This window comes from Arvicola amphibius, chromosome 1 (assembly GCF_903992535.2).
Source record: "Arvicola amphibius chromosome 1, mArvAmp1.2, whole genome shotgun sequence".
Lineage (NCBI taxonomy): Eukaryota > Metazoa > Chordata > Mammalia > Rodentia > Cricetidae > Arvicola > Arvicola amphibius.
In genome coordinates, this window is record NC_052047.1 from 712,128 (window position 1) to 739,738 (window position 27,611).

The 27,611-nt window shown below is 40.8% G+C and overlaps 1 protein-coding gene across 1 annotated transcript in view; it reads right to left on the minus strand.

Moving 5' to 3' along the window:
* Window positions 1-27,611, minus strand: part of Ccdc18 (coiled-coil domain containing 18) — a 127,758-nt gene that overhangs the window by 61,782 nt on the left and 38,365 nt on the right. Inside the window, 5 exon segments of the mRNA XM_038332291.1 lie at window positions 1,424-1,555; window positions 16,642-16,706; window positions 16,709-16,751; window positions 20,963-21,182; window positions 26,120-26,284. Of these exon segments, the coding sequence (XP_038188219.1) occupies window positions 1,424-1,555; window positions 16,642-16,706; window positions 16,709-16,751; window positions 20,963-21,182; window positions 26,120-26,284 (625 nt within the window).

Here is a 27,611-nt window from a genome sequence, read left to right on the forward strand (position 1 = left end):
GGAGGGTCCCCTGCCGTGGCCCACGAAGACCATGGAGAGTCAAAGTGCGCTCTTCAGTTTGTCAGCATTGTGTTTCACAGGCTTTTTTTTTTTTTTTTTAAAGTTCTGGCTGTCCTTAAACTCAGGGAGCTCTGCCTGCTTCTGCCTCCCGAGCAGCGGCTGCAGCCATTGTCACCACCATCACCCTGCATGATACAGTTCTTTTATTCCTAATTCTTTTAAACTTCTAGCTCCAACCGATTACCAGTTTGAAATTTTTACTTAATGTTTTTAGAGATTTTTCGCTATTGATGTATTCTTTTTTAAAGAAAAGGGGGATGGTATCACATTTTATTTCATTTTGTGTGTATGTTTAAATGCATGAAGACTGGAGGACAACTTCCAAGAGTCAGTCTCCTTCCCCTATGTAGGTCCTGGAATCTAAACTCCAGTATTCAGGCTTGGCAATAGGCAGCTCTATCTGCTGAGCCAGATTAATAGAGTATCTGGTTAGTATGTACAATGCCCTGGATTCCATCCGCAGAACCACAAAATGATGATGGTGATGGTGATGATAATGATGATGATGATGATGATGATAGCATTGGAGTCAAGTGTAGTGGTGATGCAGTCTTTAATCCCAAGACTTGAGAGGCAGAGAAAGACAGGGATGTACGTGAGTTCAAGGCCAGCCTGGTCTACATAGAGAGCTCCAGGACAGCCAGATATACATAGTGAGACCCTACCCCCAACCCCTACACCCAGGAAACAAAAATTATTTAGAAGAGTGAGATTCTTATTATATGTCTTGCCGTTAATTTTTTTATGCCGTTGTTTCTTTATTTGCACTTAAAGTTTGGGTTAAAATGCTTAAGGTGATATGGGATTCCCCTCTGTGTGCTGTGATTACCATTGATAAATAAAGAAACTGCTTTGGACCTATAGCAAGGCAGAACTTAGCTAGGCAGGGTAAACTAAACTGAATGCTGGGAGGAAGAAGGCAGAGTAAGGAGAAACCATGTAGCCCCACAGGAAACAGACACTGGAAATTTACCCAGTAAGCCAACCCTCGTGGTGATACACAGATTAATATAGATGAGTTAAATTAATATGTAAGAGTTAGCCAGTAAGAAGCTAGAGCTAATGGGCCAAGCAGTGATTTAATTAATACAGTTTCTGTGTGGTTATTTCGGGTGTCTGGGCAGCCAGGAAACAAGCAAGCAGCCTCCCGCTACATTAAGGTTCTTTTCACTACTAAAGAATACATTAGCCTGGTGGTGGTGCATGCCTTTAATCCCTGCACTCAGGAGGCAGAAGCAGGTCAATCTCTGTGAGTTTGAGGCCAGCTTGGTCTACAGAGCTAGTTCCAGGGCAGACTCTAAAGCTACAGAGAAACCCTGTCTTGGAAAAACCAAAAAAAAAAAACCAAAAAAACATTACTTACTCGTTCAATCTGTTTTTCCATTTCTTTATGCTGTTCAAGGTGAATTTTCTTTGCTTTTTCAAAAGCAAAACAAATTTTCTCATGTTCTGTATTGACATTGGATTCAAGGTTTCTTATTTTTTCATTCTTCTCCTAGAAATAAAAATATTGGGAAGAATATAACCAAAAGCTGTTTTAGATAAAAATACATGAATCTAGCAATATTCCACATTCCATTCTTTAAGTACACTTTAATCAATAATTAAACAAGAAGACCGATTTCCAGACAACATGGTAGACTAGAAACTGTCTCTGTGATGGCCCAGTGAAGAAGCATCAGGATGAGCCAAACAGGCAGAGCGAGCCCTGGAGATTCCCAGGAGGAGCGCTAGGTCTGCTCAGCAGCACGGAGAGGGAGAGCCCCACAGAGCAGTTTGTTTCTGTGGCAGAGGGAAGGCCTCATCCAAACATTACCTACAACCCTAGGAAACATGAGATCGAGAGTCCTCACGAGCCTCAAATCCAGCTGCTGGTCCTGCTAGGACAGCGACTTCTTGGATAAAGACAGATCAGGAGCAGAGGAGCTCTCCTGGCCGTGGCTGGACACTATCTTCAGGGAACCTACTGTACAAAGGGAACGATCACCTGCTCCGGTTGAGAGACAGACTTGGGGTGCAGCTGCAGAAACGTGAGGGCAGGACGCTGACAAAATGCAGGGAGGAAGCAGGAGGTGTTGGGCAGTCAGCTGTGCTGGAAAGGGAGTTTGCCACCAGCAGCCAGAAACAGGCTTCATGACAGCCATGAGTGGACGAGTGCGGGAACAGAGAGATCTTGGAGCTGTTTCTGTACCGGCGCTCACTCATGTGGGGGCAGAGAACTCTGAGATCCCAACGGACTGTTTGAAACCCACAGATCATCCACTCAGGTGCACCCCGACTTCCAGCGTACTTCCCAACAAGATGGGAGAACCCGCCCAGCTCCCAGGACTGTGCGAAGGGAGCCTATTAAAGAGACACCAGCACCGCGCGGGCTGTGTCAGGCACAGGAAACACCGGAGTCTAAGTAAAGCCCAGCTCACTCCTTCTCCCAACAAACTCCAATTTTCATGGCGCCAGAAAGAAACTGATAAAGGATATCAATTTTTTCTTGTATTCTGTTTTTCTTGCCCTTCATTTCCCTCTTTTCTTTTTATTATGTTAGTATTTTCATTTAATCATGTTTTTATTTTTTATTTATATTCTGCTTCAAACATTTATGAAATCTGGTCATATTTCTTTTTGAAACCTTTTATTGTTATTTTTGTGAGATAAGGTTTCATTCACTGTGTTCCCTTGACTGGCCTGGAACTTGATATGTAGACCAAGCCGGCCTTTAACTGAGAGATCCACCCATCTCTGCCTCCCAAGTCCTGAATTACAGGTATGCACCACCATACCCAGCAAGTTATCACTTTTTTTCATTACTGCACAATAATCTATTACTTATTTATCATTCATTGCCCTATGATTCTTTCCCTCTCTCTCCTTATTTCTTTTTTTTCTACCATAGTTTTACTTATATTTTTATTTTATCCCACTGGCTTATACAAAATTTAAAATTCTTTGTTTTTATTTTTCTTTCTATTCTTGTATGTCTCTAATTGTAACTATGAATATTTTTCATTACTGAAAAATCTTTTTTCATTTTAATTTTTTTCTAGTGTCTTGCTTGCTGCTGCTTCATTTCTTATACATTTTTTTAAATGATGGAGTCTTATTATGTAGCCCTGGTTAGCCTGCGCTCACTATATAAGCTGGTGCTGAACTTGAAGAAGCCTCTGCTTCCCAAGTGCTGGAACACGGGCAGCAGGCACACAGACAGGCTGCATCCGGGCAAACATCCACTGACACAAAATACATTTTCCAAAATGAGTTTTGCATTTGGTGAAATTTGGTAGCCAGCTGTCCTTTCTCCCATGGGCCTATTCTGGTTCAATTTCCAGCTCAACCTTTCCCTTTCCTCAGTCAGAGGCTTCTCCCACCTTCAAACCTAACAGCGTGGCACTTGTTTAACAGTTAGAAGCAAGGATAGACCTGTTCTGTAGTTTCCTAAACACCAGCAGAAGTGAACAACTTTGGGGGAAAGTTGGTTTTATCTCCCCTTTAGAACAGATATTGCATATTTTGGTGGACTCTCTTTCAGTTCCTCTTCAGTCTTAGTTTCTTTGGTCTCATTAAATTCATATTTTTCACCTGCTCAATTCACTTACACTATCTTTTTCTTTCTTCTTTTTGTTTTTGTTTTTTCAAGACAGGGTTTCTCTGTGTAACAGCTCTGACCATCCTGGAACTCTCTTTGAAGACCAAGCTGGCCTTAAGCTCACAGAGATCCACCTGGCTCTGCCTCCAGAGAGCTGGGATTAAAGGCGTGTGCCACCACTGCCCACCTATAACTTTCAATACCCCTGAAATGTTTACTTACAAAAAAAATTAGTTATAGGCTACAATCAAACAGTCCTTATTAAGTATCTTAACTATGTTTTTAATGTTTCCAAATGATTTGTGCTCTAAAAGAAGCACATCTGAACCGTGGTCCTGTAGAGAACTGATCATGTCCCTTGTGGACAGCTGCAGAACTGAGGCTATAATTACCCCCCTGCTCTTTCTCCCTATTTTTTTCTTTTAAAATCATTCATTTCTATTTCTAAGTTTAATCTAATTAATTTTTACTTCAAGCCAATGCTCTACTTAATGCCATTTTTTGTTTTATGGTCACTGGTAGGTATTAGTAGGTTTTAATCAAATTTTTGTGTTGTTTTAAGAAACTGTCTCACTATGTAGACCAGGCTGGTCTTGAACTTACACCTTCTGCGAACAAGTAATAAAGGTACATGCCACCACAGCCACTGTGGCTTTAGTCAATTTTGGGTTTTTTGTTTGTTTGTTTTTTGTTTGTTTGTTTTGTTTTGTTTTGAGACAGGGTTTCTCTGTGGCTTTGGAGCCTGACCTGGAACTAGCTATTGTAGACCAGGTTGGCCTCGAACTCACAGAGATCCGTCTGCCTCTGCCTCCTGAGTGCTGGGATCAAAGGGGTGTGCCACCAACACCCGGCTTGGCTTTAGTCAATTTTAAGAACACTTCTACACCTACATGTTTTGTGGTGTTGCTATTATAGCTGTTTTCTCCTCTAAGTGGTATAAAATGTAGCCCTCAAACGTAAGCTACTCACTAAGATCTTTTAAAGAGAGTTCCATATCAACAGACGTGCAAACTGCAATTCAAAAAGATAAACATGAGAAAGTAGGGCACTCGCTGTGAGTATCCAGTCATACCTTGGGCCTCTTGGGAACCTGGTACCCCACTGCTTATGGCAAGCAGTTCTCTAACGATAAGCAGATGCAAAGGTACCTTTGAGAGACAAGCTCCGCCCACTCCCTATCTTCCAAAGGTCCTCCCCACCCCTCCCACCCAGGCCATGTCTCTCCCTTCCCTCCCCTCCCCCCCATCTCCTCTCCTTTCAATAACTCCACATAGCGAAATCAGAGAACTGACGCCTGAAAACTGTCCTCTGACCTACCCCCACACACACACACACCACACACACACACACACACACATACACACACACACACACACACACCACACACACACACACACCGGGATGGGGCATTCAAATGGGCGCGGCTACCCTGGGAACTTACCAGCCATGCTGCCCAGGAAAACCAGGAAGGTGATCTACAGCTCCAACCCTCCAGTTCCCTCCGTATCTACAACGCATCTCCATGTGGATGGTACAGACCTTCCCCTGCAAAATCCTTCCCCCAACTCACTGTTTATACCCAGCTCTGAACCCAGCAGGGCCACTCTGGCCATGGAAGAGGTGGGCCTGACTGCAGATCTTCACCTCTCCCTCTGTCCCTCCCAAGTCCAATCCTCCATTCGCACCCCAGCCTCTGCCAGCACATCACCCGCTGTGGACTCTCCTCACCCCGCTGTCTCCATTCTCAGGGGACCAAGGGAGAGTCCTGGTGAAACATCAAGCTATCCTACCCTCCTTACCCCCACCCTAGCCCATCCCCATCCTACCTGTCACCTCCTAATACCCAGAAAACACAAGAAAATATCCTGTAAGGCAACATATATCACCAGAGGCTCCTAAGAACTAGAGGACAACAGAAACTAGGGAACAAAGCATCCACCCAACCAAAGACAAGATCAGATATCAGCATCTAGAATTACAACCTTGAAAAAAAAAAGTCATAGAATTCCAATCTTCCTGTAGGAGCCAGCCATAAGCTAAATAGAAACAGACCACCCAAAGGAAGTTCTTTACTTCCAACCATTATCACCTGCCAGTATAGGGACTCAGCCTCCAGAGTCTCTGTAGTTTACCCTGAAGCAATACCTGGTAGCAGGAAGAACCACAAACTGAGATTACCCAAGCACCACCCAAGAGCAGACCAACGAAGGAAACGCCTCATGTCCCAACCGCTTTAGACAGGATCGCCCTCCAGCACACCACTCACCAGGACACCCTACAGAAATGTCAGCCAATCAGGGCCGCCCTAACCTTAGAAATCCCTCACCCCCATCTTTTACTACTATAAAAACCCAACTATAAACTGAGCTCAGGGATCTCTGATTAGTACCAAACGTTGGACATGTGAGAGACCGAGTTTGCAAGCTTGTATAAAATAAAGGCTCTTTAGTTTTATATACAGGGATTTGGTCTCCTTGTTGGCTTTTGGGAGGACTTTGTGGATCTGGCATAACTCTTTCCAAATCCAGGGGCCCCTAGACATTAGTGTGAAATACAATAAAAGCCAAGAAAATACATCCACACTAGAGCCCAGCAACCATACCACAGCAGGCCCTAACCATTGTAACACAGCTGACGCATAGCAAAGAAGTCTCAAAACAGCCTTTATAGATATGGTGGAGGTCCTTAAAGAAGAAATTAGTAAATCACTTAAAGAAATCTATGACAACCGTAAACCAGCATGTTTATGAAGGAATGAAAAAAAACGTTCAAACCTGAAAATGAAACTAGAATTGGTAAGAAAACACAAACTGAGGGAAATCTGGAAGTGATGATCTCAGGCATTGAACCCGACAGAAGAAATGGATACAGCGAGCTGAGCAGTAGCCTGTTAAGCGTGGTGCTTGCGAGTCTGAGGGCCTGGGTTTGAACCCCGGGTCTGGTCCCGATGTTCAGTGCTGTCACAGAGCGGTGTGGGCCGTCTGTGTCCCATGTGTGAGGTTTCCCACGCCCTCTTGTGGCGTGGGGGAAAAAAAAGAAGACGAAATGGATACCTCAGTCAAAGAAAATGTTAAATTTAAAAAGCTCCTGGCGGGCTGGAGAAATGGCTCAGAGGTTAAGAGCACTGGCTGCACTTCCAGAGGTCCTGAGTTCAATTCCCAGCAACCACATGGTGGCTCACAACCATCTGTGCTGAGATCTGGCGCCCTCCTCTGGTGTGCGGGCATATATCGAGGCAGAATGTTGTATACATAATAAATAAATCTTTAAAAAAAAAAAGCTCCTGGCACAAAATGACAGAATCAGTCTGGCACTATGAAGACCATATCTATTAATAATAGGAATAAAGGAGGGGAAGAAGAAACACAGGTGAGGCAAAGAAAATATTTTCAACAAAATCATAGAAGAAAACTTCCCTGACCAAAAAAAGGAGGTGGTCTATTAAGGTATAAGAAGCACACAGAACAAGGTAGACAAGATCAGAATTAAAATCCCCTTGGCTCATAGTAATCAAAAACAATTAATTGTACCAAAGAAAAATGTTAAAAGTTTCAGGGAAAGGACTAAGTAACATATAAAGGCACACCAGAAGGGCCTGGACAGACGTCATCTGCAGATTAAGCGTTTGTTTGAAACTCCAGCTCACTCCTGCTTGATCTGGAAAGCCCATTCCCTTCTCTCTCTCCAAAACCACACCTTCTCAGGAGAACTCTCCAAACAAAGGGAAGGCACCAAAAAGAGCAGGTTCAGCACATCTGGTGGCTGTGGCAGCTCCTCCCCTGAAGTTGCTAGCATCCCAAGTCACATCCAAGCATTCCAGATTCTGACCATGCCAGGCACAAACCCAGCTTGTACCCTTCACCTGCAGGCCTACATAAGCTCCCTGCTTTAACTTGGGGTGTGTGACTTCTCCTGCCTCGATCTCTGGAGCTAGAGAACTCACCCTAGAGTGACTTTGCTCAAATAACCTGTTCTTTTACTTTTTCAGTTCAGCTTGATCTGGGGTTAATGCATCGGCAGAGAAACCTCCTATCGGGTACAGAAAACCTATTACTAAAATACCACAGATGCCAGCCCGTATTACTACACCCATTAAAACTTTCAATCACAACAGATGAAGAAAGAAAAACATTTCATGATAAAAACCAAATTTAAATGATATCAATCTACAAATCCATACCGACAGAAGGTACTAGAAGAAAATTCCAGCCTAAAGAGGTGTGATAGCTATTCTTGGTTGTCAACATAATGGAGAGCCCAGGATGAATATGCCTAAACATATTCAGGGGAAATTGGAAACTGGCAGCCACTGTTAACTTGTAACAGTTGCTTTCTGTCTTACAGCAGATAGCCTGGAAGCTACTGTATACAAAGGTAAACTTTTAACAATTGCTTCCTGCCATACAGGCAGGTAAGTTATGGTGGACAAAGGTTAGCTTCTAATTGCTTCTACGTGGCTCCCTCCTCGCATTCCTGCAACCTTTAACTGTCCTATGTGACCCTCTGTCTTGCAGTCTTTCAGGGACCAGTGAAAAAACAGCTTCATCAGAGGGCCACAGGCGTTTGCAAACATCTTAAGTTGGCACTCTATAATCAAAAGTTGTAAATCTTAAAATCTAATGTGCCTTAAGCCTGACCCTCAAGATTGTAAAAGCTCTTTGGCCTGCACCTGGTGCTTGATTTTACTACAAGAAAAGGCTCAAACCTGATCCCATTGTCACAGTGTCAGAGGCTGGAATGCTGACCTGTGGCTCCAGTGACTTGAAGTTTTTTTGCCCCACAGTGACTGGAATCAAGTTCTAGTCTTTGATGGTCTGTATCCCATTATTTGCACAACCTGGATCCAACAGTTGACTACATCTGGAATTAACTAAAACCAAGAGACTGAGCTACTACCTGTGAGGAAGAACTTCTTTCTTTTTCTTTCTTTTTTCTTTTTTTTTCTTTTGTATTTTTGAGAGGGTTTTCTCTGTGTAGCTTTGGAGCCTGTTCTGGAACTCTGTCCTGCAGACCAGGTTGGCCTTGAACTTGTGCTTCAGCCTAAGAAGTGCTGGGATTAAAGGTGTTCATCACCACCTGGTGGATCTTCTTAATTAAATCATTTGAAATGGGAAGATTCACCTTTTTATTTGTTTTTTGTTTTTAGAGACAAGGGTTTCTCTGTGTAGCTTTGGCTGTCCTGAACCTTGCTCTGTCAGACCAGGTTGGCCTCAAACTGACGAAATACACCAGCCTCTGCCTCCCGAGTAATTAAAGGCGTGCACCACCACCGTAATCTGGACCACACCATCTTCTGGCAGTCTATATATACCACAGGACACATAAGGGAGGAGGCGCTCTCTCTTTGCCTGCATGCTCTCACACCTTGCTAGCAAGTCCACTACTTCACTGGCACCTAGAGCCTACTTCTTCAGCATTATGGCCTATCAATTGAAGACCAGCTGAGACCACTCAGCCTTGTAAACTTGACAACCACTGAAATCTTGTACCTTCCATTCATAGGCAGCCAATGTGAATTAGCTGGACCACAGCCTGTAAGTCATTCTAATAATAAAGTCATTCTAATAATAGAGAGAGAGGAGAGAGAGAGAGATTTGTTCTATAAATTCTTTATACCCATAGCAAACTATAATAATACAAGAGGTTAAACCACACCCAAGAAAACATAGGGAATAAATAATCGTAGACCAGCAAATCAAAAGAGGGAAAACACATGTGTGTGGCACACACACACCATAGAAAACAACAGGAATCAACAAACACTGCTCACTGATAACTCTTAGCATTAGTGGTCTTAATTCACCTACTAAAAAGACAGACTAACAAGAAAGGATTCAAAAAGATCCACCCTTGTGCTGCATCCAGTTGTGGACTGAAATTTCTGTCCCTATTGTCCATGCAGCCATTCAATCCCAAAGAAACACACAGATACTTATGTTAATTATAAATGGTTTGGCCTATTGGTTCAGGCTTATTATTAACTATCTCTTACAATTAAATTAACCCATAATCTCATTTATGTTTAGCCATGTGGCTTCGTACCTTTCTCAGTAAGGCATTCTTATTTGCTTCCTCTGCATCTGGCTTGGTGATAGTCTCTGCCTTTCCTCTTCCCAGAATCTCTTAGTGTAGATGCCCTGCCTAAACTTCCTGCCTGGCTACTGGCAATCAGCATTTTATTAAACTAATATGAGTGACAAATCTTTACAGTGTACAAGAGCATTATCTTACAGCATCCAAGGAAAAACACCTAACATCAAGATAGACCATCACCCCAGAGTAATGAATGGAAAAAAAGTCCAAGAAATAGACCTAGAAGCAAGCTGGTATAGTGTAGCCATTTTAAAATCTGACAAAACAGAAAATGATTCCTTCAAATCAAAACTAATCAGAGGAGATAGGGAAGAACACTACACACTCATAAAATACAGCAAGAGAGATAGGGAAGAAGAACACTACACACTCATACAAAAACAGCAAGAGGAGCTAGGGAAGAACACTACACACTCATAAAGATTACACCAAGAGGAGATAGGGAAGAACACTACCACACTCATGAAAATACACCAGAGGAGATAGGGAAGAACACTACACACTCATAAAATACACCAAGAGGAGATAGGGAAGAAACACTACACACTCATAAAGATACACCAAGAGGAGATAGGGAAGAACACTACACACTCATAAAGATACACCAAGAGGAGATAGGGAAGAACACTACACACTCTAAAAAACACCAGAGGAGATAGGGAAGAACACTACACACTCAATAAAGATACACCAAGAGGAGATAGGGAAGAACACTACACACTCATGAAAATACACCAAGAGGAGATAGGGGAAGACACTACACTAGCTCATAAAAAACACCAGAGGAGAGGAAGAACACTGCCACACTCATAAAGATACACCAAGAGGAGATAGGGAAGACACTACACACTCATAAAAACACCAAGAGGAGATAGATAGGAAGAACACTACCACACTCATAAAGATACACCAAGAGGCAGATAGGAAAGAACACTACACACTCATAAAGAATACACCAAGAGGATATTGCAATTCTTAATATCTATGCAACAAACCACAAGGGTATCCAAAATCATACAAGCAACATTAGTACAGCTTAATCGCATATCGATTTTCACACACTGACAGTGAGTAGACTTCAATACGCAACTTTCAGCAAAGTAGCAGGATACAAAAATGTTGGAGGAGGCGGAGCCGCTTGTTGGTTCCCAGCCACCCCAGCTAGCTTAGACCCAAAATAATCACACAGAAACTATATTTATTCAAACACTGCCTTGGTCCATTAGCTCTAACTTCTTATGGCTAATTCTTACATCTTAATTTAATCCATATCTAGTAATCTGTGCATCACCACAAGGTTGTGGGCCTACCAGCAAAGTTTCAGCATGTCTGTCTCCAGCAGCGGCTCCATGGAGTCTCTCTGACTCCACCCTTCTTTCTCCAGCATTCAGCCTAGCTTTCCCTGCCTACCTAAGTTCTGCCTTGCTATAGGTCCAAAGCAGTTTCTTTATTCATAATGGTAATCCACAGCATACCAAAGGGAAATCCCACATCACAAAAATAACAATTTCAGGAAAAGAATACATTTCATCATGGCCTAAAAAAAAAATTGGGATAACTCTAATCAAGCAAATGAATAATTGTATGATATAAACATTAAACAAAGAAACTGAAGACGATATCAGAAGATGGAAAGATCTCCCATGCTCATGGATCAATAGGATTAACATAGTAAAAATGGACATTCTACCCAAAGCAATATACAGATTAAATGCAATTTCCATCACAATTCTTCAAAGAACTTGATCAGACAATTTTACACACACACACACACACACACACACCACCACCACCACACACCACCACCACCACCACCACCACCACCACCACCTACAACAACAACAACAACAAAAACAGGGGCTGGAGAGATGGCTCAGAGGTTAAGAGCATTGCCTGCTCTTCCAAAGGTACTGAGTTCGATTCCCAGCAACCACATGGTGGCTCACAACCATCTCTAATGGGGTCTGGTGCCCTCTTCTGGCGTGCAGGCATACACACAAACAGAATATTGTATACATAATAAATAAATAAATAAATAAATAAATAAATAAATAAATAAATAAATATTTAAAAAAAAAACAACAAAAACAAAATATAAAGCCTGGGCAGAGGTAACACATACCTTTAATCCCAGCACTTAGGAGAAAAAGGCAGGTAGATAGATCTCTGTGAGTTTGAGTTCAGCCTGATCTACAGAGTGACTTCCAGGACAGTCAGAGCTATACACAGAGAAACGCTGTCTCATAAAACCAAAACCAAACAAACAAACAAACATAAACAACCCCAGGATAGCTAAAACTATCCTCAATAACATTTTTTAAAAGAATTGCTGGAAGTATTACCATCCTTAGCCTCAATTTGTAACACAGAGCAATAGTAAGAAAAATAGCATGATATTGGCACAATAAAAGACATTGATCAATGGAAAAAAATTGAAAACTCAGAAATAATCCACACACCTATGGACACCTGATTTTTTTTAAACAAAGCAGCTAGAAAAGCACACTGGAAAAAAGCTATAACATCTTCAACAAATGGTGCCGGGTGGGATTGATGACTGCCATGTAAAAGAGCACAAATAGACTCATACTCATCACCCCACACAAATAGATTCATACTCATCACCCACACAAATAGGATTCATACTCATCACCACCAAATAGATTCATACTCATCACCCCACACAAATAGATTCATACTCATCACCCCCATACAAAACTCAACTTCAAATGGATCAAAGATCTCAACACACAGCCAAGTACTATTGAACCTAATAAAGAAAAGTGGGGAACATCCTTGAATTCAACGGTATAGGAGAAAGACTTTCTCACACAGAACACTGACAGCAAAGGCACTCAAGACCAACAATTAATAAATGGCGTCTCATGAAACCTAAAAACTTCTGTACAGCAAAGGGACACCATCATTTGGACAGTGGTGGAAAGCTATGGAAATGGGAAAAGATTTGCATTAACTACACATCTATAGAGTGCTAATATCCAAAATATATAACCAACTTTAAACAAAGATGCACACCAAAAACAAATAACCCAGTTTAAATAGGGTACAGATCTAAACAGAATTCTCACAGATTAAAACACAACAGCTGAGAAGCAGACTTAAAGAAATGCTCCACATACTTAGTCATGAGGGAATGAAAAAGCATACACTTTGAGATTCGTCTTAAGTCAATCAAACTAAGGACAAGAAAATAAAACCAAATGACCCGCTCATGCTGGTGAGGTGCAAGTGCAAACTTGCACAGCCTATGGAAAGCTGGTGGCAGCTGCAAAGGGAGATGGGTAACTGATCTAACCTCAAATCTGACTCCACCACTCTCATGCTTACAGCCAAAGAACGCTTCTCCTACTTCACAGACACTTGCTCAGCCAGGTTCATTGTTGAAAGTGGAAACAGCCTAGACGTCCATCACAATGGATGAATTGCGGTGACAGTTGTGTGGTCTGGGCAGTTTTAGGGCCACTAGCAGATTGGAACCAGTATTTTATCCTTAGTGCATGAACTGGCTGCTCTTGGAAACACATTCCCTATAGAGGGATACTTTGGCAGCCTAGGTACAGAGTGAGGGTCTTGGTCCTGCTTCAAGTGATCCAACAGACTTTGTTGACTCCCCATGGGAGGCTTCACCCATTTCTGAGGAGTGGATGGGGAGGATTAGGTGGGGAGAGAGAGAAGAGCGGGAGGAAAGGACCAGAGAATGAACTAGGACTGGTATGTAAAATAAGATTGTTTTAAAAATTAAAATTTAAAAAAAAAGAATATAAGAGCCAGAAAGGATGGAGGACACAAATAAATAAATCAAACACATTACTAGTTGCCCATATAACTCACAGACTGTGGCGGAATGCCATGGGGCCTACACAGTCTGTACCAGACGGGACCCTAGAGCTGAGAGGAGATGTGCACACTCACACCCACTGCTAACTCAGAAGTTTATCTCCCATTGATAGCCTCGAAGAAACAAAAAATTAGTTTTCTTCAAGGGAGTCTCACTGGAGAACAAACCACTCTTTATGGTCAGCTCCTCGCCCACCAGTAAATGGTGAACACAAAATGAACGCAATGACATTGGGGAACGTTCTTTGGTCTATAAGTTAAGTCAGGGTATTTCTTAAATTTACCGTTAGAGGTGCTACTGGTATGTATTATGACTTCTGGTTTTTGGATTTTTATGGGACTTATGTGTGTGCCTCTATATCTATATGCCACTTCTTCGGCTCTTTTTTAATGTTTGGTTATGGGTCATATTCCAATTAGTTTATTTATGCTATGGGTATGGATCTGGATGGGAGGGAAGATGGGGAGGCATAGGGAAGAGGATGAAGAGGGAAAACTGTAACCAGAATATATTTATGTATTTTTTTTAAACTTTGTGAGGACAGGGTATCTCTATGTAGCCTTGGCTGTCCTGGAACTCATTTTGTAGTCCTGGCTCGGCCCTTGAAACTCACAGAGATCCACCTGCCTCTGACCTCCTGAGTGCTGGAGTTAAAGGCCTGGCTAAAAACCTATTTCAATGAAAGAAAAAGAAAAGCTTAAAAATAAATAAAATAACTTGAAGAGGATACAATAAGCCAAATTAATAAATTAAAGAAACCAATCCAGGACTTCTAGAAGAAAGTAAGCTACAGAACACAGAAAATCATCAAGATAGATAAGAAAAATCAATCAATGTGGACAAAGTTGACATCATGGAATAAAATAACAAAGAACAGAGCAATCTGGAGATTCAGACATAAATGTGACGAGCTGAAAAGCACAATGGGTCAAATAAAGAAAGCATCACCTACAGACCTGGGGAAAGTAGAGGAGGTTGTAGCACGAATTCTAGTTGGTTTTAATAAAAAACCCAGAGTCAGATATGGGGTTAATGCTGAAGATCAGCAAAGCAGAGAGGCCAGGGCCCCTAGAAAGTTCTTCTGCCTTTACCAATGCTCAGACCAAAGGGGCAATCCTGTTCTTAGACTGCATCTTCAGACTCCATCTGCCTCCAGTTTAACCTCAGTCTGCACTGAGCTCCTGTCTCCTCCACCTTATACTGCTCTCTCCACCCAGCCATACCAGTCCTGTCTCCACTTCCCCTAGTGCTGGATTTAAAGGGCATATGACTCCAAGTGCTGGGATCCACCTTCGTGTGAACTCTGTTTCTCTTTTAGACAGATTCAATTTTGTATAGCCCATGCCTTGAACTACAGAGATCCCTTGCCTCTGTCTCCTGAGTCCTGGGATAAAGGTATGTGCCACCACTGCCTGGCCTCTATTGGTTTAGCCTCTGCACTCTGATCCTAAGGCAAGCTTTATTTGTTATAAAACATAAATTATCACTACAAGAGAGATATTAGGGGATGAAGATCAAATTGAAGGCAATATTACTTTCACACAGGGATGGGGAGGAGGAAGCAGCAGGACGAGGAAGAAGAAGAAAAGAAGGAGAAAAAGGAAGAAAGGAAGAAGGAAGGAGGAGAAGAAGGAAGAAGGAAGAAGAAAGGTAAGCAGTACTAGCAGCACAGCCATAACTTCCAGAAACCTGGGATACTACGAGGAATACCAAGCCTAAGAATGCATTGGGTAGGAGAAGGAAATAAAAGTAAAAACTAGCCACTAATAAAAACATCTATTCCCTGAAGCTACTTCAGAAAACGTAAACAAATTTTAAAATGCTAAACACTCAAATCCAAGAGTCTTTTAGAACCATAAACACAAATGTCCAAAGAAAAGACTCTCTACAACATATTCTAGCCAGTATTTCAAAAATACAAAGCAAAGACAATCCAGTAAGATGATCCAAGGGGTAAAGATACTTGATACAAAGCCTGAAGACCTGAATTAGATCCCTGAGATCCACATGGCAAGAAGAGGAAACTGTCTCATAAACTGTTCTCTGACTTCACATGAAAAGGAAGATACCCAGTATTTGCCTGGTCAGGTGGCAGATGCCTTCAATCCCAACTCTAAGGGTGTGATCTCCATGAGTTCAAGGACAACTAGGGTTACATAGTGAGATCATGTCTCAAAACAAACAAAAAAAGATACCCAATGTTGATATCTGGACTCTACATATGCACACACGGATAAGTACGCCTGTATACACAAAGACGTGACAATTGTAAATATACAAACACTAAATGTCTGGCTGCAATTACAAGCACTAAAAGGAATAAAAGGGTAGATAAGTTCTGACAGAATAACAGTGGGTGACATCACCGCTGTACTATCCTCTTTAAATCAGAATCGCAATTAGAAACCAACAAAGAACCTCAAGGTCACTATGGTGTGGGAGGTCCTCCCATCTGTGTTGCTTTCTTGGTTACTGAATAAAGAAACTGCCTTGGCCTGTTAATAGGGCAGAACTTAGGTAGGTGGGGAAGACAGAACTGAATGCTGGGAGAAAGAAAGGTGGGAGTCAGAGAAGTCATGGAGCCGCCAGAGACAGACATGCTGAATCTTTGCTGGTAAGCCACTGCCATGTGGAAATATACAAATTAGTAGAAATGAGTTAAATTAAGATGTAAGAGTTAGCCAATAAGAAGCTAGAGCTAATGGGCCAAACAGTGTTTGAATAAATACAGTTTCTGTGTGCTTTTGTATCTCCGTCGTCAAGCGTGGCCCAGGACGAACAAGTGGTTCCTTGCTGCTACAACACTACATATAGAAGCCGGTCGTAAGGGTCTGGTGGCGCACCGCCTTTAATCCCACACTCGCGGAGGCAGAGGCAGGCGGATCTCTGTGCTCGAGGCCAGCCTGGTCTACAAGAGCTAGTTCCAGGACAGGCCTCTAGAAACTACAGGGAAACCCTGTCTCGAAAAACCAAAAAAAAAAAAAAAAATACTACATAATAGATTAAAAAAACTAACAATTAAAAAGCAAATAAAATGGCAGATTTTTACCATGAGCTCCTGTTCAAGTTCTGCATTTTTAGCAGCAATAGAAGAATATGCAATAATTTTTTCTCCAGCTGTTTTTCTAGAGTTAAAAGTTGAGAACATTTCTTTGTCATCTGAAAAAAAAAAAAAAAACCAATGCAGCTTTAAAAGAAATGACATACATTTTAAAATCAAATACCTATTCATCATTCCAAACTAAAATACACTATAGCTAATAAACTGGAGAAATTTATGGTAATAGATAAAAAATACATTGAAAACTTTTTAAATTTTTTGGTTGTTTTTTCAAAACAGAAAGTTTTCTCTGTGTAAGCAGTTTTGAAAAGCTCTGTAGACCAGGCTGGCCTTGAACACACAGAGATTCACCTGTTTCTGTTTCCTGAGTGCTGGAATTAAAGACGTGTGCCACCAATGCCAGCAAATAATCTCTTAATGCATATACTTAAGGACTAGAACTAGGCTGGTGATACAACTCAGCAGTAGAGTACTTCCATAACACGCTCATAACCCAAATTACTATAGCCATCAAAATAATCAATCATACAGAGAAAAAAAATCATTGATAATAAAACCTAATTTAAGCAGTATCCATCTACCAATCTAGCTATACAGATGGAACTAGATGGAAAATTTCAGTCTCAAGATTTAGCACACCCAAGAAAACACAAGGAATAAATAACCCCAGAACAGTAAATCAAAAGATGGAGGAAAGCCAGGCCTGTGATATCACATGCCTTTAATCCCAGCTGTTGTGAAGGGCCGCTTGCTTGTTTTTTCGGATGTCCAGACTCCAGAAATAATCCACAGCAACTATACTATTTGCCAATACTGTTTGACCAATAGCTTAACCATATTTCTGGCTAACTCTTACATCTTAGTTTAACCCATCTCCATTAATCTGTGCATAACTACAAGGTCGTGGCTTACCAGCAAAATTTCAGCATGTTTGTCTCTGGTGGAGGTTCTATGGCTTCTCACTAACTCTTCTTTCTTTCTCCCAGCAATCAGTTTAGTTTTCCCCGCCTACCACTATTCCCTGCACAGGTCCAAAACCGTTTCTTTATTAACCAATGGTATACAGAGGGGAATTCCACCTCACCCAGCATTCAAGGAGACAGAGGAAAGAAGATCTCTGTGAGAGGCCCTCCTGGTCTACAAAGTAAGTTCCAGGACAGCCAGAGCTACACAGAGAAGCTCTGCCTTGAAAAACAAAAACAAAAACAAAAACAAACAAGCAAACAAAAAGACCCTAAAAATTCCACTAAACTCTACGGATGTGGGGTTCCCCTCTGTGAATACCATTGGTTAATAAAGAAACTGTCTTGGCCTGTGATAGGGCAGAGGAGAGCTAGGCAGGGAAACTAAACTGAATGCTGGGAGAAGGAAGGCGGAGTTTGGAGATGCCATGGAGCCGCCACCAAGCTGGAACCTTTCCAGTAAGCTACAGTGATTATTCTGGTACTGGGCAGCCGAGAACAAACAAGCAGCCTCCTGCAATACTCCACAGGTAGCAAGTACTTTCAGCAAAGTACTTTCACAATATCTTCAAAAATTAGACACACAGAAAGAAGTTTAGAATAACCAAACAAGTGAAAGACTTTAGTAATAAAAGCATTAAGACATTGAAGAAAGAAATTAAGACCCTTAGTATCCCCTTTATCTCTTTCCCTCAGTGAGAGATGCCTCCAGACCTGACATTCCAGCATCCTGCCCTCCTCCTGCCCTTTTGCTATAAAATGCTCCTGTGGAAAAAATAAAGTTTGCAGCTTGATCAGAATTCAGACTTGCTGTCCATTTCTTGTGTCTCTTGCCCTTCGCCTCAAGGGCAAATTCGGTTCTATTTGTGTCCCGCTGGTCAGGACACCTGTACAAAACTCAACCCCAAATGGAGCAAGGACCTTAACCTAAGACCAGATCCCCTATATTTGATAGGATATAAAGTGGGGAATAGGCTTGATTCGTTGGCATAGGAAAAGACTTCCGAACAGAACACTTATAGCACAGGAACTAAGACCAACAACTGATTAACGGAACCTATGAAACTGAAAAGCTTCTACATGACAAAGAATACATTACTGGGGCAAGGCAGCTGCATACAGAATGGGGAAAGGTCTTTATTAACTACATGTCCAATGGGGGATAAAATCTAAGATATATAAAGAACTAAAAACCTGGATATCAAGAAAACAAATAACTCGTTAGAAATGGAGTACAGAACTAAGCAGAGTTCTCAAAAGATAAAACACAAATGGCTGAGAATTACTTAAATGTTTGACATTGTTAGTCTTCCTCTAGGAAAAGCAGCTTCTGCCTCTCCCCACTTCTCCCCTTTCCCCTTCTCTCTCTCCCCCCCTCTCTCTCTGTCTGTCTCTGTCTCTCTCTCTCTGCCCTTCTCCCTTCCCTTCCATAACCACTAAATAAATATCCAACTCCACTTGGTATGGTGTGCCTATCTGTGTGTCTCCCACCCACCGCCCACATGGCTGGCTGGGGATCAGCCACTTTTGGAGACCTGCTGCATGGTCTTGTGCATAGTCCCTGCCTAGGACTGGCTGCTCCTGCTGCCCACTGCCGGCAACTTGCACCATCCAAATACTACTGGTTCTGCTAAATGAACAGATCAATAAAATGACTCCTAAAGACATTCTGATATACCCACTAGTCAGTCTCATTCATCTGTTACCAGAGAAGCTTCTTCATGCAGTAAACGGGAACACAAAGATGAGGGTTTTTTTTAAAATTATTATTTTTTGTTTTGAATCTTAGTAAGTATATGTTTCTAGTGTGACTTAGGGGAGAGTGTGGGTGTTTTTCCTTTTGTTTGCCTGGTTTTTTTTCCTAATATGAAAGAAAGAAAGAAATGGCAGAGTTTAGTAGGATCTGGGAGGAATTTGGAAGAAAGGAAAAGTATGATCAGGATGTATTTTAAGAAAAAATATTTCAATTTAAAGATTTAAGGGGATTATGGGACATTCTCTAATCTATGAATAAAAAACTTTCAGAATATGAAGAAGAAAGTTTTCTCAGACAAACCTATTTACTGATAGATTTGCACTGGGAAACTTTTTAGAAGTTGTAAGGCAGAAGAAATATATCATACAGAAATTAATGAGATAAATATATAATTTCTTTTAAAAGATTACCTAATTGAAAAACATGCATAGTTACCTTTCAGAATATAACTCACAGTATTAGATTCACATGTAACATTTTAAAGTTAGATTCCTGAGTTACACCTGCTGAGTTACAATTGATAGATTCTATTACAGTACGTAAAGATATGCCACTGGGGGCTGGAGAGATGGTTCAGAGGTTAAGAGCTTTGCCTGCTCTTCCAAAGGTCCTGAGTTCAATTCCCAGCAACCACAAGGTGGCTCACAACCATCTGTAATGTGGTCTGGTGCCCTCTTCTGGCCTGCAGGCATACACACAGACAGAATATTGTATACATAATAAATAAATATTTTTTAAAAAGATATGCCACTGGGACTGGTTTAGTAAATACTAAGCAGCCAATAGGTAGGCAGGAGGTATGGCTGAAATTCTGGACAGAGAAAGCTCTAGAAGAATGGCAGAGTTGCCAGCAAGACACAGGGGAAGAAGACATATAGGAAGGAAGGTAAAAGCCACAAGACACATGGTAGCATGTAGATGAATACAAGTGGGTTAAATTAAGTTAAAAGAGCTAGTGGACCAACCCTATGCTATAGGCTGACCTTTTATAAACAATAATAAGTCTCCATGTTGTTCTTTTTTGTTAGTTTATTTGTTTTTGCTTGTTTGTTTGTTTGTTTTTGTTTTATGAGACAGGGTTTCTCTGTAGCTTTGGAGCCTGTCCTGGAACTAGCTCTTGTAGACCAGGCTGGTCTCGAACACAAAGAGATCCACCTGCCTCTGCCTCCCGAGTGCTGAGATTAAAGATATGCACCACCACCGCCCCAGCTTTGTGTTGTTCTTTTGTGAGCTGGAGACCCAAAGAAATATCAGTCTACAGCTAGAAGCTCAGAAATCTCCATGCTCACAGCATTCCAGTAGGTGCTGAAATTTGAGATTCTCTATACCACTCCTTGTCTTCCAATCACACGTGTACTATCTTACATTAACATATTTTATTAGTTCCATCAAATTTGAGAACGTTTAGCTACTAGGCAGTATCTTCCTACTTTCAATATAAACTAAACATACATTTTCATCATGGTTTTAAAAGATATGGTACCATTTTCCAAAGTCCTATAAATCTAGACTTCAATATTTACAAAAACGATAGCAATACTATTTTTCTACCTCAAAGTTTAGCACTTATATCGGATAAATCCAAACTTACTTCACTTTCCAGTTTGCTAGCATTTGAAGCTTTCTCTAGCAATTCCTCTTGAATTAGCTGAAATTGCCTAGTTCTGTGTGCCATGTTAACCTTCAAATCAGAATTCTCAGCTTCTACTTGTATTAGCTTAGCACGCAGCTCTTCTATTCCGGTAGCAAGTCTTTCTTTCTCTCTTTCATACTGCTTGTTCATAGTATGATGATTTCTCTCCTTCACATTTCTGAAATTTAACACAAAAGAAAAATTGCTCTAAATAAAAGTTCTGTCAAAAACTGACTTAATTACTTGAAAGATTTAATAATAAAGTTTATTTTATTATTTAAATAATTAAAGAATATGCAACTTAGTAGCTGTAATACAGCACATAAAAAGACTTGTAAGGACAAAAACTCAATTGATGCACAAAAAGCCTTCAACAAAGTTCACTATTCTATCACAATAAAACAACCTGAGCTGGGCAGCAGTGGCACATGCCTTTACACCCAAAAGCTAGTTCCATGACAGGCCCCAAAGTTATAGAGAAACACTGCCTCAAAAAACCAATAAATAAATAAATAAATAAATAAAACAACCTGAAGAAACTAGGCATAGAAGGAAGATAAGTCAGCATAATAAAAGCTTTATACAACAAAACCTTTGACCAACATTATACTAAATGGGAGAAAATGAAGAATATTTCCTTCAAAACCTTGAACAAGATAAGGAGGTTCACTGTCTTGTCTCTTACTTAAAATAGTTCTTAAAGTGTTAGCTAGAGCAATAATATAAGAAAGAAGGGAGGGGGAAATCCCAATTTGGAAACAATATGACCTAATATTTAAAGTATTTAGAAATAACCTAAGGTGGCAAAAGGCTGTTGTCTAATAATCTTTTTGTACACTGTAAAGACGTGTCTTTGCCAAGGCACCTTCTGATTGGTTTAATAAAGAGTTAAATAGACAACAGCTAGGCAGGAAGAGGTTAAGCAGGACTTCTGGGCAGAGAGAAAGAAGGAAGAGATAAACCTATGTGCAGGAGAGACACTAGAGGACATGGAGAGGAGACAGAAGAAAGGCAATGCCACAGAATAGAATGCAGATTAACATGAATGGGTTAATGTTATAAGAGCTAGCTAGGAACAAGCCTAAGCTATAGACCAAACATTCTTAATTATTAAGAAGTCTCTGTGTCATTACTTGGGAGCTGACTGATGAGACAGAAAAGGTCTTGCTACAAAAGACCTCTACAATAAAAAAAAAAAAGAGAATGTAGAAAGAACCTAAAGACCACAGTATTAGTTGGAAAAATCTCCTGTGTTCACAGATTGGCAAAATTAGTTGTGGGAATGGCCACAGAACTCAAAACAAACTAGAGATCCAATTTGAAATACCCATCAAAATTCCAATGATATTGTTCACAGAAATGGAAAAACTATTTCTTTTTTTAAAAACATACCAATCCCAGTCCCCCCTTCCAACTCCCCCAACTTTGCCCCCACTCTACAGCACCCCCACCTGTTCCTCAGAAGAGGGTAAGGCCTCCCTTGGGAAGAAAACTAAGTCTGTTTCATGACCTAGTTGAGGCAGGACCAAGGCTCCCCCACACCTTCCACACCCGGCACCTAGGCTGAGCAAGGTATCTCTCCTTAGAGAATGGGTCAGTTCATGCATTAGGGTTAGATCCTGGTCCCACTGGCAGTAGCCCACATACTGCCCAAGCCACATGATCGTCACCTACATTCAGAGGGTGAACCTAGTTCTGTCCTATGCAGGTCCCCAGTTGTCAGCCCAAAGTCAGTGACCTCTCACTATTTCAGGGTCAGCTAATTTTATGGTGGGTTTCACCATCATGGTCTTGACCACTTTGTGCATTGATTTCTCTCTGTATGCTGTGATTACCACTAATGAATAAATAACTGCTTTGATCCTATAACAGATCAGGGTGGGGCATAGCAGAGCTAGGTGTGGAAGACTAGACTAAATGCTGGGAGGAAGAAGGGCAGAGTCAGAAACAAGCCATGGAGCCACTGCTGGAGACAGACATGCTAAAACCTTGCTGGTAGGCCACAACCTTGTGGTGATGCACAGATTAATGGAGATGGGTTAAACTAAGATATAGGAGTTAAATAAAAAGCTAAGCTAATGGGTCAAGCGCTGATTTAAATAATTCTGTGTGATTATTTCAGTTCTGGGTGGCCAGGACAAACAAGCTTATTATTGTTGTTCATATTATTGTTCTTCTTTTGATTGTACTCCAGGAGCTTGGCCCAGTGGTTAGCTGTGAATCTCTGCATCTGCTTCCATCTGTTTCTGGATGAGGGTTCTAGCTTCTATGGGGTTGTGGACTGTAGGCTGGTCATCCTTTATTTTATGTATGATATCCACTTATGTGTGAGTACATACTTCATTTGTCTTTCTGGGTTTGGGTTACCTCACTCAGGATGATTTTTGTAGTTCTGTCCATTTGCCTACAAATTTCAGAATGTCATTGTTTTCTAACCACTGAGTAGTACACCATTGTGTAAATGTACCACATTTTCTTTATCCGTTCTTCAGTTGAGGGACATAAGGTTGTTTCCAGTTTCTGGTTATTACAAATATTGCTGCTATGAACATAGTTGAACAAATGTCTTGTAGTACAAGTATACATTCATTGAGTATATGCCCAATAGTGGTATTGCTGGGTCTTGAGGTAGATTGATTCCAATTTTCTAAGAAACCACTATACTGATTTCCAAACTGCCTGTACAAGTTTGCACTCCCACCAGCAGTAGAGGAGTGTCCCCTGACTCCACATCCTCTCCACTGGTTTTCATCTTAGCCATTCTGATTAGTGTAGGGTAGTGTCTTCAGGTTGTTCTGATTTGCATTTCTCTGATGGCTAAGGATATTGAGCATTTCCTTCAGTGTCTTTTGGTCACTTCAGATTCTCCTGTTGAGAATTCTGTTTAGATCAGTACCCCATTTTTAATTGGTAGTTTGATGTCCAGTTTCTTGAATTCTTTGTATATTTTGGAGATCAGCCGTCTGTCAGATATAGAGTTGGTGAAGATTTTCCCATTCTGTAGGCTGTTGTTTTGTCTTGTTGACAGTGTCCTTTGCTTTACAGAAGCTTCTCAGTTTCAGGCAGTTCCATTTATTAATTGTTGATTGAAGTATGCTACTGCTGTTATATTTAGGAAGTATTTTCAGGTGCCAATGCATTCAAGAGTACTTCCCACTTTCTCCTCTATGAGGATCAGTGTGGTTGGATTTACGTTGAGGTCTTTGATCCATGTGGACTTGAGTTTTGTGCATGGGGACAGACATGGATCCATTTGCATTCTTCTACAGGTCAACATCCAGATATGCCAGCACCATTTGTTGAAGATTTTTTTTTCATTTCAAAATTTTAGCTTCTTTGTCAAAAATCAGGTGTTCATAGGTATATAAATTAATATTAGGGTCTTCAATTTCATTGGTCCACCTATCTGTTTTTATGCCAATACTAAGCTTTTTTTTTCATTACTGTAGCTCTATAATAGAACTTGAAAAGATGGTGATGCCTCCAGATATTCCTTTATTGTACAGAGTTGTTTTGGCTATCCTGGGTGTTTTGTTTTTCCATATGAAATTCAGTATTGTTCTTCCAAGATCTATGAAGAATTGTGTTAGGATTTTGATGGGCATTGTATTGAACTTGTAAATTGTCATTTATACTATGTTAATTATATCTATCCATGAGCATGGAAGGTCTTTTAATTTTTTGATATCTTCTTTAATTTTATTCTTCAAAGTCTTAAAGTTCTTGACATACAGGTCTTTCACTTGTTTGGTTAGTTACCCCAAGATATTTTGTAGTGATACTTCACTTGTATTTTAATAAATAAGGCTTGCCTGAAGATCAGAGAGTAAAACAGCTTCACTGGCCAGCCTTACAGACCAGGTAGTGGTGACACACACCTTTAAACACACTAGTAGCCACACTAGTTGCCACAGAAACCGGGCAGTAGTGGTGCACGCCTTAATCCAACCAAGCCCTAGAGAGGAAGATAAGATGAGAGGAGACAGCTCTCAGTCACAGTCTCATTCTGAGACTCCTGGAGGCAGGATCGCCACTTCAGACTGAGATAGAGGTATGAGCCAGTGGCTGGCTATTTTGAGTTTCTGACCTTTAGGTTGAACCCCAATATCTATCTCTGGGTTTTTATTAATCGTGCTACAGATAATGTCTGTCTTTGAGGTTGAGATGTTTCTAGTATGCAGCAGAAGGATGGATTCTGTTTTCATATCTAATCTGTTAGCCTGTGTCTTTTTATAGGTGAACTGAGTCCATTTATATCAAGACGATATTAATGACCAGTGGTTGCTGATTCCTGTCATTTTGCTCAGGCCACAGCCTGTGAGAATTATGCTCTGGTAGACACCAGCAGCAAGGAGAGAAGGTTAGGTCGTTGCTAGTCAGCCTCTCTGAGTTCTCAGGTTTTCTCCCCAGCCTATGATTCTTGAATCTTATTCACAATTAGAATGATTGAGATTTAAAGCGACATTTATTGGCAGAAACAGGGCCGGTGCCTGTGGGAGCAGAATTCTCACCAGGTGCAGCCTGAGCAGCCAGGCTGCGGCCTGCCAGAACTGCAGAGTTGCAACTGCTGACTGAGATAGCAGTAGATTAAGGCAGAGTCACTGCGTCAAAGTAAAAATAACACACCTGCCTCTACCTCTACAAATGGCTGGGATTAAAGGGGTGTTCCTCCATGACTGGCAACCTGACTATTTGAAACAGGTACATATTATTGGATAAAATTTTATTTCAGCAATATAATTTTTTAAAATATTTATTTATTTATTATGTATACAATATTCTGTCTGTGTGTATGTCTGCAGACCAGAAGAGGGCACCAGACCTCATTACAGATGGTTGTGAGCCACCATGTGGTTGCTGTGAATTGAACTCAGGACCTTTGGAAGAACAGGCAATGCTCTTAACGGCTGAGCTATCTCTCCAGCTCTTCAGCAATATAATTTTAAAATAATGCATAGGCTAACAATTATACAATAATTCTTGCTGTCTTTTCAAACCATAAGTATTAATAGGAGACTAAGCGTACTTTTTTAAATGCTATCAATAATCTGTTCCTTTAGGACACTATCAACAAAAACTGATTATCATTTATTAAAGTAATTCAATATAAAATACTCACCAATTTGACTATCACCTAGTTTAACAGGCTCTGTTTCTAAAGTGTTTACTTTGCCACCTTCTTGAACACCATCACAAGAAGCACACTTCTGAGACAACTGATTCACAGTTAGGTTTGCATGAAGTTTCTGAATTTCAGCCTCTTTTATTGCAAGCTTAATCCTAGCACAAAAGAAAAGAAGCCAGAAATTACTAAGATTCTATTTTTAAAGTAATATTTTTCACCTTTAAAATTGTAAATACTGGGTCAACAAGATGGTTCAGTGAGGAAAGTGTTTGTCTCAGAAGCTTGAGGACCTGAATTTGGTCCCTGGATCCTACAGTAAGAGAGAAAAGACTCCTGGAGGTGGGGTTTAACTCTATGGTGAGCATGTGCGTGTGAGCGTGTGCGTGCGTGTGCGCATGTGCGTGTGTGCATGCATGTGTGAGCGTGTATGCATGTATATGTGTCTGTGCGTGTGTGTGCGTATGTGTGTGAGCGTGTGTGAGCGTGTATGCGTGTATGAGTGTGTGCGTGTATGTGTGTGTGCGTGTGTGTGTGCGTGTGTAATAAAATAATGAAATGAGTAAAAACTTTAAAAATCTGATAACAGTCAACTCTTATGCAAGACACACAAATTCTTCATTTGGTATTTTTGTTTTTCTTTTTTGAAACAAGATCTCTCCACATAGCTCTGGCTGTCCTGAAACTTACTATGTAGACCAGACTGGCCTCAAACTTAGAAACCCACCAGCTTCTGCCTGCTAAGTGCTGGAATCAAAAGCATGCATACACCTAGTTAGGAAATGGATTTTCCTAACAAACTACTATTTGGACTGCAAGCTACTTCAGCCACTTTTCAAACATGATTTAAAAAAAAATAAAAATATAAATACTCTACAATCTATAAGCTCTGTTAATAATGGAACAAAAATTAAAAACTTGGTAACTATCAGAGAGGATGGATAAATTAATTGTGACACAGTTCTAGGAAAGATCACTACAACTCTTTTTTTAAACATAATTCTTTATTAATTCTTTGGAATTCCTACAACTATTAAGGTAACCAAACAAATGTATCCTTTGACCAATTACTCTATCTTAATAAGGATAGAAATCTTTTTAGATTATATACATATATATGTATAAATATATATTTACACACCTACATAAAGGTTTTTAAAGATAGGGTTTCTCTGTGTAGCTTTGGAGCTTGTCCTGGAACTCGCTCACAGAGATCCGCCTGCCTCTGCCTCCCAAGTGTTGGGATTAAAGGCGTGTATCACTACCACCTGGTAAGATTTATTCCATTTTTAATTATGTGTATGTATGTCTTATAAAATAAGGTATGTAAACATGAATGCAGGTGCTGGCGGAGTCAGAGATATTAGATACCCTAGAGCCAGAACTCCAAGTTGTTGTTAGCAGCCTGACATGAATCCTGGGACTCTCAACATTCTCTGTAACAGCGGTACATGCTCTCACTCACTAAGCGAGCTCTTTCTAGCC